A 15,042-nucleotide genomic window follows, 5' to 3' on the forward strand; every position below is an offset into this window, starting at 1 on the left:
GTTATAATGTCACGGGCAATCCCACTATTCGTTGGTAAAAGAGTAGCCCAAGAGTTGGTGGTAGGTGGTGATGACTAGCTGCCTTCCCTCTAGTCTTACACTGCTAAATTAGGGACGGCTAGCGCAGATAGCCCTCGTGTAGCTTTGCGCGGAATTAAGAACAAGAACTTTCTACGTGAACAGTTGTAACAAAGTTAGAACGCACGCTGTATCTCCACGTTATCAATTATATTATAAATTTTACAATGCTTAGTTCTTGTTTTCTCCCTACATGAAATGTTTTAACAAAATTTAATTACCTAAGGCTTGCAATTTAATACAAGATAAAAGCGGCCTGACTTTCTAGCTTGTGATAAGTAACAATTATCTTTGCCTCGGAGTTCAGTAAAGTTATTTTGAAGAATATTTTAAAATTGGAGAGGTTAAATTGGTACGCAGGTCAAAGGTCAACCTTTAATGTATAGAATGTTTAAGATGAGCATAAATAAACCACAATATTTCAACTGTACGATATCCTATCAAAATAGAGCCAAACGTAAAACTTATAATTATACGTAATAATATTTTATATTTCGGCCAGATGTTAAACTTATATTTTCACGAATATTTTAACTGGGTGTATGTCAATCTTAAAAACTCATAATGGTACAAAAGCTTCATTTAAACATAGCCAAAATATTAAGCACGTAACAATAGAATGGTCATCTCGACGATGATATTACTTCATAACCTAAGCCGGACAAGGCAAAATGATATCTGTAGGAACAACTATTTGCGTACTCTGAATATCTGAGCCTTATATATTCATCCAATGCAGCTGGAGTCTGGCTGCGTACTCTGAATATCTGAGCCTTATATATTCATCCAATGCAGCTGGAGTCTGGCTGCGTACTCTGAATATCTGAGCCTTATATATTCATCCAATGCAGCTGGAGTCTGGCTGCGTACTCTGAATATCTGAGCCTTATATATTCATCCAATGCAGCTGGAGTCTGACTTTAAGCAAGAAAGACGAGTGAAGTATCTAAAGCGCTTTAGCAAAGAGTGAAATAATCTGTGTTACATTAACTTATGCATGTTGCGTTCTATAAAGTACTTCATGAAGAAAACACATATTACATATGTTTTATATATAAATGTGAACATTTTTGTTTCTTCTTTATACTGAAGTCACACACAAAACTACTCAGATAAATGAACAAAAGTAGACATATAAGATATATTACGTAACATTTAAAATCCATTATGTTGGATAAAGCATTATATACATTGAGTCTGAAATATTCATGCCAGTGATCTTTTTACGATTCAGTATATTTATATAAGCGTCTTTGTTCTTCTGACGTGCTTGCGATTGATTCTAGTCATTGAGCTCTTCTGCTGAGCTTCCTATTGATTATAGTCATTGAGTAACAGTGAGTATTATTCCTTTTAGTTTATCCTTTTTTCCCATTTTGTTACTTTTGATAAATGTGGGATTATGTATATTTTAAAAATAAAGTAATTTTGTTAAAGTGTCTATTTCTGTCTCTGATCTGATCTCAGAATAGAAACGGTAAAATGTGTCCTGGTGGCTGAAGTAGAGGTCATACAGCTTTGAGGATACTATCAGTCTTAAATTTTACTAAAAAAAAAATTAAACTAAAATTGAAATTAGGTGTGGGCGTTCCATCATTCATAATCTACAATTACTTAAGAAAATAAGGTTGCATCTAATGTAACAGAATTAAAAACTAATTAAGAAATGAAGGACATACTTTTAAAGGTTATGCTGTAGGTTATCAAAAACAGATCACTGGGATGAAAAGTATATCTTATTTTTCCGAAAATAAATTTCTAGAATCCATGATGGGAAGAAAATTTATATTACGACATAACTTAACCAGTAACAAGGAAAAGATATACTGGTACTAAACAAAGAAAACAGGGATTTCTATCCACTAACAAGGAAAAGATATACTGCTACTAAACAAAGAAAACAGGGATTTCTATCCACTAACAAGGAAAAGATATACTGCTACTAAACAAAGAAAACAGGGATTTCTATCCACTAACAAGGAAAAGATATACTGCTACTAAACAAAGAAAACAGGGATTTCTATCCACTAACTACAGCAAGTTAATATAATATACTACTTCCACGTTCTTGTAATAAAAGTATAAAATACGATTCTTGGCTCCATTACACGACTCTCAAGAATCTGAAGTTAATTTTACGAGTGGAAATAATTTGGTTTAATAACACAGATACTAATTAAAACAACAATATTACAGATGTCTATGGGGTTTTGAGTCCGTTATATTTCACCATATATATATATATATACAATATAATAAATGTTTTATATTGTTATGTGTTTAAGTCTGTTACCTGTAGAATTTTAATCAATATCGAATAAATTATTACCAAGCATTATTATTTGGAAACTAAAGTAAAATATTACTTTACATACGTTAGAAGTTGAATCCATGTTTTGTGTGTGTATCCATAGTGTGGATAAAAAAATAACACACCTGGTCTATATGATACTATATCAAATTAGTTTAGGTTGACACCACACTTCTCTAGAGGTTGTAAATCGTAATTATAAAAAAAATCAGTATGTTAGAGTAAGTGAAATATGTGTTTTAGTTAAGTTACCAGCAACTTCATCCAGCCAATTCTAATATTCAAGGAAAAACAAAAACAGATGCTATTAAAGACAAGCTAGTAAATGAAATGTCAGACTTAATTTATTAATTTGTCTTTATTTGACTGCTTTTTTTACTCCTTTTGCTGCATTAGAAAAACAGAAATTAGTAAGTATAAGTATAAGTTTTCTCTCTTGACTTATACATTGAATATATATATATATACACTCATACAAATATATAAATGATAATGGTATTTTCGTAGTGTGACATACAACTCTTCACATAAAAAGCACCCGTACGAAATAACAATATTTTCAAAGGCTATAAAGAAAATAATTTCTACGTATTTGAGTATTATACGTATATCTATATACAAACACATACTAACTTGAAAATACCCTGTAGATTATGAAATATTTATACCTCGGTTGTTAGATCCCAGTAGTTTCCAAGAATTTAGGCTATTTTAGTCGTCATCTTATGCATCATTTCGTTTTTATTTTCTTTTTCCTAATTGGTCGATACCAAGACGTATATAGATATTTTTATTGGTATTGTTTGCACATAGCTATTTTCCTTCCACACTTGTTTTTACTTTTTTAAAGCTAGAATTGGACAATCGGACAATCATGACTTACCTTAATATATTTAAGTATTGACTTTTTACCACATATTTAGCAGAGTCTTATAATGAAAAAAAAAGTTATTTTGTCTAAAATGTGAACCCTTATATTAAGTCACGTTGTGTGTTTGTCCGCTAACTTCTTCCTACACAATTTTAGAGCTAGTAGGACGAAACTTGGCAGGCAGATTTAGAGCGATCCGGAGGAGGAGGTCATTCAAGCATGATGAAAGGAGTATAAAAGAAAATTTGTCGGGTCACTGAACCAGAACTGGCCCACTTGAAAGCCAACAGGACCAATCGTGGTACACGACCTTAGGTACCAAGAGCGAATGTCCTAACAGGGTCTGTTTTTGGGCACGGACCACTTGAAGTAGCTATAGCAATATTTGAGGAGCTTGATCTGTACATTGGAGCCTTTGTGAATCACGAGGAGGCCTTTGAAGCCCTTAGCGAGCGCAGGTATTTAGTACTAGTACCAGCAAATTGAAGCGTAAACAATTTAGTTACGAAGCAATATTGTTGAACACTTTACGTAGTTATACTTTATACATTTATGAGTTATGTTTGAAGTAACTAAATACAAGTTACATTTATGTATGATTAAAGGTTAAATATTATGAAATATTATAATTTTAACGATTCATTTTACACACACAATACGTTTAAATATATAATTGCGTCTGAAATATTTAGTAACTATGAGGTTCATGTCACGTATTTTAACATTACAAACCTTTTAGCTTACTGCTGAGCCACTGGACAACAAGCCCTTTTAAAGCTCATTATTGTTTGTTTTTGTTATAAGCACAAGTATGTACAATAGGCTAACTAAGATGTATTTATAAGGATCGAATCTTGTATTTTAATATTATAAGCCATCACGTTTACTGCTAAGCTTCAGTGTGGAAGATCTCATTAACAGTTTGCAACGTTTCACAGTTTACTTCCACTGAAGTCTTCCCACTTTATATTTTACATGAATTTCTCCTTAAAAAAACGTACATTTGTATTTCATTCAGGCCTTCTTATAGTAGCCTTGATTAATAAAGTAATTAATTAATTATTAATATTTAATAATTTAGATTCGTTAAAAATTCCAAATAAAGCATTTCAGAATAAGTTAATGTAATAAAGTTGTTTAAGTTGTCCACCACACATAATTCCTGGTAATGAATGGACATGCACACGTATTAGTATATATACGTGTACCTCGTGAGAACAAAGAATACCTTTGTATGTGGTTTACATTCTGCTACATAACATGTACAGATGGTGCAAGTGTTTGATTGGCAGTTGGAGAATCAAGATGTATTTAACTTTTCTTGTTTATCTTTCTCTTTCTTTCTCCTTTGTGCTAATCTGGATTGTTTCATAGAAAATAACCATCATGAGTTCACGAGTGAGTGTCACAGTGTGCGATGCACAAAACCTTTTAAAATGGCTTGGTTTTCAAAGATAAACATTACTTAGTAGGTATATTGACGCATTGGTTTTACTGCAATGTCGCTATTCACGTAACTAGTGTAAACACGCAGGCTTTCCAATATTTAAGCGTAATGTAACAGAGACAAGGCTTAAAATTTGTCAGTCGCGATATTATAGATCATATAGTCGCGATACTTTTTAGAGCTATAGGATTTTAAAAGCGATTAACACGAATTGCATATCTTCAAATTAGATGTAGATATAAGTTTGCATGTAATTGTTTATGAAAATAAATCAACAAGAAAGTCGAACACGATTCACTAAACTTTAAGATGCGAAATCATTAGCGTATATTTACTGAATACAACAGCAATCATATCTATACGAGAATCATAGCTAATTTAACTATAATTTTTTTCTTTTAACTAGAAAACATGAAGAAGTTACGGGAAAAGTGGATTACATTGTTTGTTATGACACGCGAACTCGAAAACTTGTACTCTTGAGAAAATACTTTAAACTATAATATTATCAGTATTTTTAGTTTATAATAAGATAATAAATGGTTCTAATAGAACGTTTTCCCGAAAAAAAAATGTTCATTTTGTGCTAACTTGCTACTCAGATAACGAATTGCTTCACTCTAATTGTTAGCTAGACGACCACACACGAAACATATATGTGGTGATTTATTGTTGACATGTGCAAATGCGATAAGTGCTTGATATATATGTGCATTAAATTTCAAAGGCTGTGTTTATTTATGTATTAGGCTTACAGAGAGTCGAATGCGGCTCATTGTTCTAGATTCGAGCCGGGATGTGCCGCTGAACACGCTCCTTACTTAGAGCTGTGGGGAGTGCTATAGGTGTAACAACCAATCTCGTTATTCGATTAAGAGTAGCCAAATAGGTGGCGGTTGCTACTGACTGTTTACCTTCCCTCTCATCAGCAGCTTTAAATTAAAGATGGCCATGCTGAATCTTGGCGTCTCTCACCCGACTGCTTAATTAACATGTTGCATAATGTATTCTTATATAAACACCAACATTTACTCGTAAGCACCATTTCACAATTTTTTCGCTTTAAAACACTTTTGTTAGACAATTTTTTCCCTGTATAATACATTTTTGTTTTACGAAATCAGGATAATAATTTCTTATTAGCAAAAACTTTTAATAAATTCTGATACCAGGTAATCTTTATTGCATTAAAAAAATCTATTTCTCCTTTTAGGTTTAAGTGTTTCTATAGAAATCACAAACTCATGGTTCTTGGAGCTCACTAAGTTGGAAAGTTGGTATCCCCCAGTTAACTAACAAACAGAAAAGGCAAAGGTCACAGGCAAACAGCTTAGGGTTAATCCTGATCGGCTTTTTTTTTACTTTTTAGTTTTAAAAGATGAAGACAATACGCAGTCATAGGTATTTTGCTCTGTTTTATCAATTTGAAACTGCTCTTTTTTTTAAGTAACTTGAATTGAAGTCAGATAGATCAAAGTAATTTTTGAGTTTTTGTTTGGTTACATAACTCTAGCGGATTTAACTGAAGAATGTTTTAGTAAATAGCTGAACCAGACAAAAACACAAAATAAATAGCCTAGAGCAAGCAGTACAGTAAAAACGGAGTGGAAAACATAAGGCTGAAGTTGAATATTCAACAGTTTATAAAGGTTATTTAATTTAACTCGTACAAACTAATAAATGCGATTTATATTTTGCCTCATTTTACACAATTAATGAACCAGTTACCGACTAGAAGTGCTGCACATTTTGAATTTCTTTAAATGAAACATCTTGAGTCTGTGTTGTTTCTTAACTATAATTGAGATGATGTAGCTTTTTCATATTATGAGATTAGTCAGTAGCGGAAAGGTAAATATTTTTGACAAAGTAAGTAGGGTAGTTACAACAGAAACCCATAATTTTTACGCCATTTCGTGAGAGTTCAGTGAAAAGTACTACAGTGTTTTGAGTAGAACGTCAATGTGTTTAGATATATTTGTTCAAATGTGATGCTATAAATGAATGTGTTGAGGTGAAACAAACGAAAATGTGTCATTTCACTGTCTATGAAGAACGTCTGCTGTATCAGTACAGTTTAACCCTGAAGAAGAAAGGTCCACCTTTCGAAAGCGCTCGGGTTATAGGGTTTAATCGTTTTACTACATTCGATGTAGAAGCTCTTAAAATGATTTAACGGTGTAAAAATAACGTAACATAGGAATAACACGTTAAGCCATTTTTATTTGCTTTTATTTTAAAGCATATTCATAACAGGTGATTGTAAGATTTTTTCCCCCAACAGTAATTAGTTATCTGTGATATTTCTCATTGTAATGAATAAAGACTATAGATTTGTTGGTCCAAAGTTTACATTCATTTACCTTAGAAATATCAAAACATGCACCACACTTTGGAGCGGTGGGTGCGTTATAAGAGTGACGGTCAAATCCCACTATTTGGTCAAACACGAGTAGCACGTTTTTCTAGTCTGTCAGCTCAAAATTAGAGCAATACAAGTTCTCTTTGAATTATCTTGAAATAGTGGTCTCGCTTAATAAACATCTGTCACTACAATTTGAATTATACACTGATAAGTGTAAGGTGCACTTCCCGTTAGCCTGTTTGTTCGTGCTGCATCCTGGCAGGAATCTTAAAACTTCTCATGCTAAGTCTACTAATGAGGCAAAATTGGAAAGTAATAATGAAAACATTAATCTACTACATAACATTTACTGTTAGAGTGCCGGACTTGGAGCTGAGAATTCATGGTTTGCGTCAAATTCCACTATTCGGTTTAAAAAACGTAGTCTAAGAGCTGGCGGAAAGTGGTGTCTATTAGTTACTTTCCACTAGTCTATCACGTCAAAATTAGGGACGGTTAGCGCAAATTACTCTCTTGTAGCTTTGTGTGAAATATAACAAGTTAAAATACATATATTTTATACTAGAAGAAATAGATTAAATCTTACTCGATAGGTAGCGTAACATACCTTTGTTTTTTATGCTATACACTCAACCAAACATGAATAACGGCAATAATATTTACAAAGTAACAAAATAATATCAAATATACCAAAGCTGTTTTTTAAAAGTATCGGACAAAATAAATCCAGAAAGACGTATTAGTAATCACCCATTAGGCATTGGCTTTTTACGCTAGAAATTGTGATAAAAAAAGTAAATCCGAAATATTGAATTAATCTGTAGTGTAAAAAAAGTGCGTTTGATAGTTATTGATAAACTGTGCTTGTCAAAACTTTTCAACAACGCCAAGGTCATCTTGCAACATTCAAAATGCTTTGGATCTGCCATTATTTTATTTACAACTCAATTGCTCATACATTTATACAACTTTTGGCTTATATACAATTACAGATGAAATAATCTGAGATATCACATACTATTAATAATTCAAACAATACCCTAAACCATTTTTAAGACATAAATCTGTTTGAATTTCTTTAAAAAAATTCGGAAAGTCTTGTTGTTATATCAGCTTTAAAACTTAAAAGGAACTATGCGGGAACATTAGAAATATGATGATGCCACTGGAGGTCATATGTTTAAAAGCTAATTCTTTAAAAGCTTATTTTGTTCAAAATAACTGTAACAAGAGGGAATTCTCAGAAGCCGCGGCTATAACTAGATCTCAACTCGGTCAAGAGATGGAGTTATGAGCTAAAAGTTTGTACTTGAGAAAAAAAATCATACATTATATGAGCCGCTATGCCGCGGCTAAAAATTAACCTTTTACGTAGAATAAGATATTTGTGAATCACATTATTCAATATAACAAGAAATTATATATAAGATATTAGTTCACTATCCTCCATGGTTCTTAATGTATTTTCTTATCTGGGTAGCGTCATACATAATGTTTATATTTTGAACTTATATATATACAATGAATTAATAATTAGGTATATATATATATATGATAAGTTAAATACTTCAGTATATGGATATTTGATGTGCAGGACTGTGAATCTCAGTGTATATGGTTCACGCTCTGTGGATTGTGGGTGTGATATGAGAATGACGCTCAAGTGATATTCAGTCAGACCAGAGTAGCCCAAGCTTCTCTCTAATGCATCATTTCAAAATTAAGAACGGCTATCATAGACAATCCTTGTGTAGCTTTGCAGGAATTTTCAAAACAAACAATTGGAAATTATGTAGACAGTGTAACGAATTCAAATTTTGAAAGTACGTTCACTATTTGTATTTATTAATTTATTGACAAAATGTGAAAGTTGATTAAAAAAACAACGCATTTTTCAAGTCGTCTATTCCGTTTCCATAATTAATATATAGATGTTAAAACACAATCCTAATTTAATAGCGTAAAAATTATAAACAAGTAAAAAATAAACGAAAAAAAATACAGTATAATAACTTGTATTCACAAACATTTACAAACCTTTTTTCGATGACATTAAAACTGAAAAAAAAGCTTTATGGATTTTACTAAATTGTAATGTGGCCATTTTTTGTTCTTGTTTGCATAGAATTCTCAGTGAAAACTACATCTCTTAACTTTTACATACATATTAAAGTCATAATGTGTAAAATAAACAGTATTATCTTCTCATAAATGATAAAAACAAATAAAACAAATATTCGAAGTTTAATATGGAAACATTATGACGTTTCCTTTAAAGACAGATCAGTTTATTTACAAATAGAGACGGGTCGTATCTATGGAAAAGTTGTAAAATTATGCTTATTATGTATCTCAGTACATTACTGCTATTCTTCAAGGTAATTATGTGATAATACTAGGAAATAGTGTTTATACCTTAAAGCTATATCCAATACTCTAGAGACAGTGTTCCTAGTAATTATAGAAATATATTAAATACATTTTCAATATCAACTAAATACTTCCTTTGGAAAGTAAAGAGTAGTTAATTAAATTAATTGTTATTTTGTATGCCAAGTTTCAATATGTAAGGCAGTTTGTTTTGTTGTTAACTATGAGTATCAAAACCCGTTTTGTGATATTATATATCTTCAAATTTACCGTTAGCTACTGGAGGGCAAGTAAGGCCGAGGAACTATTATTATCAAAATTTTATTTTACTTTTGGATCCGACTTCATACTTCTAAATAGAACAATATGCTCTACAAGAAAATTAATAATGACTATCTGCCAAAAAAGGGAATAAAATAGTATTTTTATTGTATTCTTCATTGTAGACTGTTGGCTGTCATTTCTCTCGTACAAGTAGGATTGTTGACTTAAACTTTTTTTTTATCTGTTCTTGAATCACAACACATTTTAAATATCCACATGAAGGGAAACAATGAATTCGCTTCTATATGTGTAAACCTTATTTTTAGATTTCGTTAACAAGATATAGCTTACATTCAAACAATAGAAAGCAGATATGTCAGAACGTATTATGTTAACGTAGTTTCCGCTCAGGATTTACCCTTACGGATAAGTAATTATATGATCTTCATTGTATGTATGTATTAAAAAACAACAACATCCTGGTACAGTGTTTAAAACCTAATAACGTTTTCTACCAAACAATTTGATCATAAGCAGTGTTGAGAGGTTTTATACACACATAACAGAATCAGTGAAAAATAGGATATCCCTTAATGCAGTCACTCAGCTGTAGCGTTAGGTAAGCCGATAACAGCTATTTTTAGAAATGAATAGTATTAAGGCAATAGTACGAGTTCAACATTTTAGTCAACATTGTGGTAAATTGTTATTGTTGTTGTTTTAGCGCTAAGGTACACAAAGGGTTATCTGTGTTCTGTCCGCCACGAGGATTCGAGTCACGGATTTAAGCCTTACAAGTCCGTAAACTTACAGCTGACCCACCGTGGGACATTGTGGTAAATATAAGATTTATTATTATGAATATACAGAGTAATCATATATATACACATACATATATCTTTATATATAAATTACGGGGTTATGTCTTAAAAATATTTGTTCTAATGGAGCTAAATTTCACCAGAACCGCAATGAAATTCTTAATTTTTTATACAGGAAAGTTTAGACATGATAAAGCATGTTTGAAAACCATGTTATATTACATGTCTAAATCTCTTATATTTCTCTAAATTTAGGGCTAGGGTAAATGTGATGATTGTAAAAGACATAAAGCTTATAAAAGCTTTTCTGTGACACCCTTAGAAACTGGGATACCATAAATAAGACTCATTATTTTTAATGTTTTTTGATGTAATTTATTTTTACTTCTTAGTGAGATATAATTATTATAAATGTTTTTATAATCATCTTGCGCTTCATGCTTACATTTATCAAACTACTTTTTGCGGTATAAATTCTCCTGCTCTAACGTGTTTGATGCATTTTGAGTTTGCAAGTAAAAACCTAGTTCAAAAACACGTAAATATTAAAGTTTTGAAATAATAAGTTTTTATTCTCAAACTATTTGCAAGTGACTTCAGGTAATTACAGTTGACTAACTAGAGATAACAATGGATAAGTTCCGCCATCTATCGACTTTTTCTGTGATTAATTTAATATTTATTAGACAAAATTGTTCGAATCAAATAAATATTTTGACGATTGTTCTTTTTCTCTATTTTTATTTTTTTTCTGAATATATTGTCAAGAATAATCTGTCAAGTTAAAAGTTTTACAACTCATGAATCAATCAGGATGTTTTTATTTTTTGTTTTTGTTACGGAAGTTCGTCTTTCGAAACATTATAATTTCATTTCGATTTTCTTTAAAAAGATATTAAAACAATATGCGAGAAGGATAAAAAAGCTTACGTTAAAGATACGCTGTTTTTACTGTTAGAGCCCGAATGAAATAATGCACAACAGTTTATTTAACTTGTCCCAGTATGCATAGTGAGTGTTTTCAATATATTTTTCCATAATGTTATTTTACTCAATAAGTGTATTTTATTGCTGTTGTTTCAGAATATTCAATGCCTTTAACACAGCCCTTCCTCGAAGCTTCTCTAGGATGATAATATGATATTGTATTTGTATTTTATTTATTGTTGACTAATACTAACTTACTTCATATTGAAAATAATTATAATTATTTAGTTAAGAAATGACGGTAGCTTGTCTTTAATTTCATTTACTTAAGTGGTGTATGAAATAAGCTTTCTTTATTTTCAGAACATGATACAGATGCGCAGAAGTATCAAATGAGTCCAGGATTCGTTATGGAAGACAAAGTTTTGATCCTGAACAGTTCTGACGATTTGAACTATACGTTACACCCAGACAACTCGAGCGATGGATCTAATATCATTACTAAGTGTTTGGTTGGTGTATTATTAGGATTAATAATTTTTTTCTCAATCACTGGCAACTTACTAGTCTGCCTAGCTATCTATAAGGATCGGGGACTACGTAAGCTCGGCAACCTTTTTCTTGTTTCTCTTGCTCTAGCAGACCTATTTGTAGCATCGTTGGTGATGACATTTGCTGTAGCTAATGACCTGATGAACTACTGGATATTTGGTTCAGGTTTTTGTGACATTTGGATAGCGTTTGATGTCATGTGCTGTACAGCTTCAATCTTAAATTTGTGTGCGGTCAGTTTGGAACGATTTATCCATATTAAAGACCCTTTACGCTACAGCCGTTGGATGACAAAACGAGTGGTTTTTGGTTCAATTTGCTTAATCTGGTTACTTTCTGCTTTATTATCTTTCTTCCCAATCAGCTTGGGGTGGCACAAACCTAGACGTTTGAAGTTGGTTAGTAAAGAACGACCCATGTGCACTTTGGAATTGACGCCTGTCTACGCTGTTGTATCATCCTCAATCAGTTTCTTTGTTCCTTGTGTAGTAATGATAGCCTTGTACGGGAGACTATATTTTTACGCGAAGAAGCACGTGAAAAGTATTCTTGCAGTAACAAAACCTTCTGAGAATAAGGCATCCCACAGTTCCCAACACAAATCTTCTCACTTGATAGAACACAAAGCCTCTATAACAGTAGGAATTATAGTCGGCGTGTTCCTAGTATGTTGGGTACCATTTTTCTCTGTCAACATTATTGCTGCGTTTTGTAAATCGTGTATCTCAGACCTCGTGTGGAAGAGTTTAACATGGCTTGGATACTTCAACTCTGCTTTAAATCCTGTAATTTACAGTATTTTTAACGCTGAATTCAGGAATGCGTTTCGAAAAGTTCTCTTCTATTGCTCATTTAATACACCTGGTTCTTCTTGTGCAAGCTGTCAACTGTGTTGTGCGTCTCTTCGTCAAGGAAAAAATTCTAAGGAAAAGACAGTAGTAGCTTTGCAAGTTAATCAGCTTTGTAATGACATCTATAGAAATGAACATGGAAAAGTAAGTGAAGTGTAAATACAAGTAGTGATGTTCAAGTACACAAAGTTTTGGGTGAGACTATCAAAATATTTTAGTCCTCTAGGTCATTTTCTGGTCAATATGAAAACACACAACAATGATGTGACATCTATAGAAATGAACATGGAAAAGTAAGTGAAGTGTAAATACAAGTAGTGATGTTCAAGTACACAAAGCTTTGGGTGAGAATATCAAAATATTTTAGTCCTCTAGGTCATTTTCTGGTCAATATGAAAACACACAAAAATGATGTGGGAGTGAGACTAATGAAACAAAACTACCAACGTAAGATAAGTTTACTAAGTGATGATTCACTTTTATATCTTTCTAGTAAAATAGAGAGAGAATTTTTAAACGTTGTAGACTCCTAACTTAACACTTTTTCACTCGGGCTAACTGAATAAAAATGATGACAGACAATATGATAAAATGTAGAAGTCTACAGATTCGGCGATCAATCCACTGTAAATTTAGTTTGCTAGGAAAGGAAACTGCCTGTGACTTTACGTTGAAAAATATTCAAGATAACATTTTGCATTATTATTTATACATTGACAATTTACACGTGCTCAACTGTGTTTTAAAATATCCAAACTCATTGGGAAAGTATGATGTTTTTATAATTGTCTATGGTTGTAAAAAAATCATATAATTCTTTAATAATTCGTGATTATATATCTATTGTGTACCATGTTATTTAAATTTATATTGAATATATATATGTATATAGAAGCATTTGTGAAAATTAACATGAATAGCACCTTATTCAACTTGTGGGCTAAAAGGCAGATCAGAGACACCTAGTGTTCAGACATAGCTGTTCCTAATTTGGAACTATTGAGCAATGTGAAGGCAGCCAATCAGAAGAACTCATCGCCAAGACGGTTTTCAACCGACTAACGGCATTGACTGTCTCTCTTATAACGTACTCATAGCTAAAATGAGGAACGTGTTCAGCAGCATCATGTGGATATTCTGATATGTAGCATGGTACTCTAACCACAAAGCCAAGCCCATAGCTGTCTGTATACAGAGGTAGCTTCAAATAGTATAACTGTTATTATATTAAACATCTATAGTTAATTTATGAAGTGTAAAAAATAAAACAAGTGCGCATATATATATATATATATACAAATACAAGAAAAACGTGTGAATAAATTACAGTGTTAGAACTCATTAAGTAAGTAGTATAAATTAAGCAGTTTAATTTACCCTTGCAGTATTTGATCTTTCTTTGAAACTACAAATGAAAAAAACAACCTAATCTCCTGATACTATTTTATCTGAATGCCATATTTTATTCGACGTGATTTTAATTTTATTTTAAACCAGTAACAAATTTGTACATATTTTTGTAATTAAAAATTATATAGTGTCAATCTCTGTAATAGTTCGGATAATAAAATGAAACAAATCTCTGCATGTATCTTTATTTGTCTGTCTATCCATCTAAATATTTTGCATTTGTTTTAGCGCAAAGTTACGTAATAGGTTTTCTGCCCTTTGCCTACTACGGGAATCGAATCCCGGATTTTAGCGTTGTAAGTCCGTACACATACCGCTGACGCACTGGGGGACCAGTCTAAAGACAACTAATTTAAAAAAAAAATTATCTTCAATATGCTATTTGATGAACTAAAAGTAAAATACAAACAATATTTAGTTTATTCTGTAAAGGGTGGTTCATTCTAAAATTAAACCGCGTATTATAATAATATTTTACTGCCAACGCGCACAAAAAATTCTAGATATTTTAAAAATTGTACATGACTAGTTTTCGTAAATCAGGAGGACTTACAGTAAGATATTTCCCTTACTCAGTCAGAAGATATGAGAGAAGTAATAATTCATTTTATTTTTCCATATTTAATTCGTCCGAGAACGGCAATACCGAAATAAACAGAATATGTTTTAGCTCAATTAGGATAATGGCATTCAAGTTAGCTTAATGGCTATACAGAAATAACAAAGCACTATTCTACATTAAAAATGATCCATGTTTGCGTAAAATCTGCCTAGA

General features: G+C 31.7%; 1 protein-coding gene across 4 annotated transcripts in view; it reads left to right on the forward strand.

The window, feature by feature from the left end:
• Positions 1–14,270, forward strand: part of LOC106468989 (dopamine receptor 1-like) — a 51,602-nt gene extending 37,332 nt beyond the window's left edge. For 2 of the 4 annotated variants that reach the window (XM_022398206.1, XM_022398193.1), the window contains exons 2-3: positions 10,431–10,542; positions 11,818–14,270. In XM_022398206.1, the coding sequence (XP_022253914.1) occupies positions 11,847–13,016 (1,170 nt within the window). In that variant the 5' untranslated portion in view covers positions 10,431–10,542; positions 11,818–11,846 and the 3' untranslated portion in view covers positions 13,017–14,270. Of the gene's footprint in view, positions 1–3,416; positions 3,719–10,430; positions 10,543–11,817 lie in introns of all 4 variants that reach the window. The other 2 variants (XM_013929446.2, XM_022398197.1) reach the window with 2 other exon arrangements.
• Positions 14,271–15,042: the final 772 nt, after the last annotated feature.

Source organism: Limulus polyphemus, unplaced genomic scaffold (genome assembly GCF_000517525.1).
Source record: "Limulus polyphemus unplaced genomic scaffold, Limulus_polyphemus-2.1.2 Scaffold93, whole genome shotgun sequence".
In the NCBI taxonomy this organism is placed as follows: domain Eukaryota; kingdom Metazoa; phylum Arthropoda; class Merostomata; order Xiphosura; family Limulidae; genus Limulus; species Limulus polyphemus.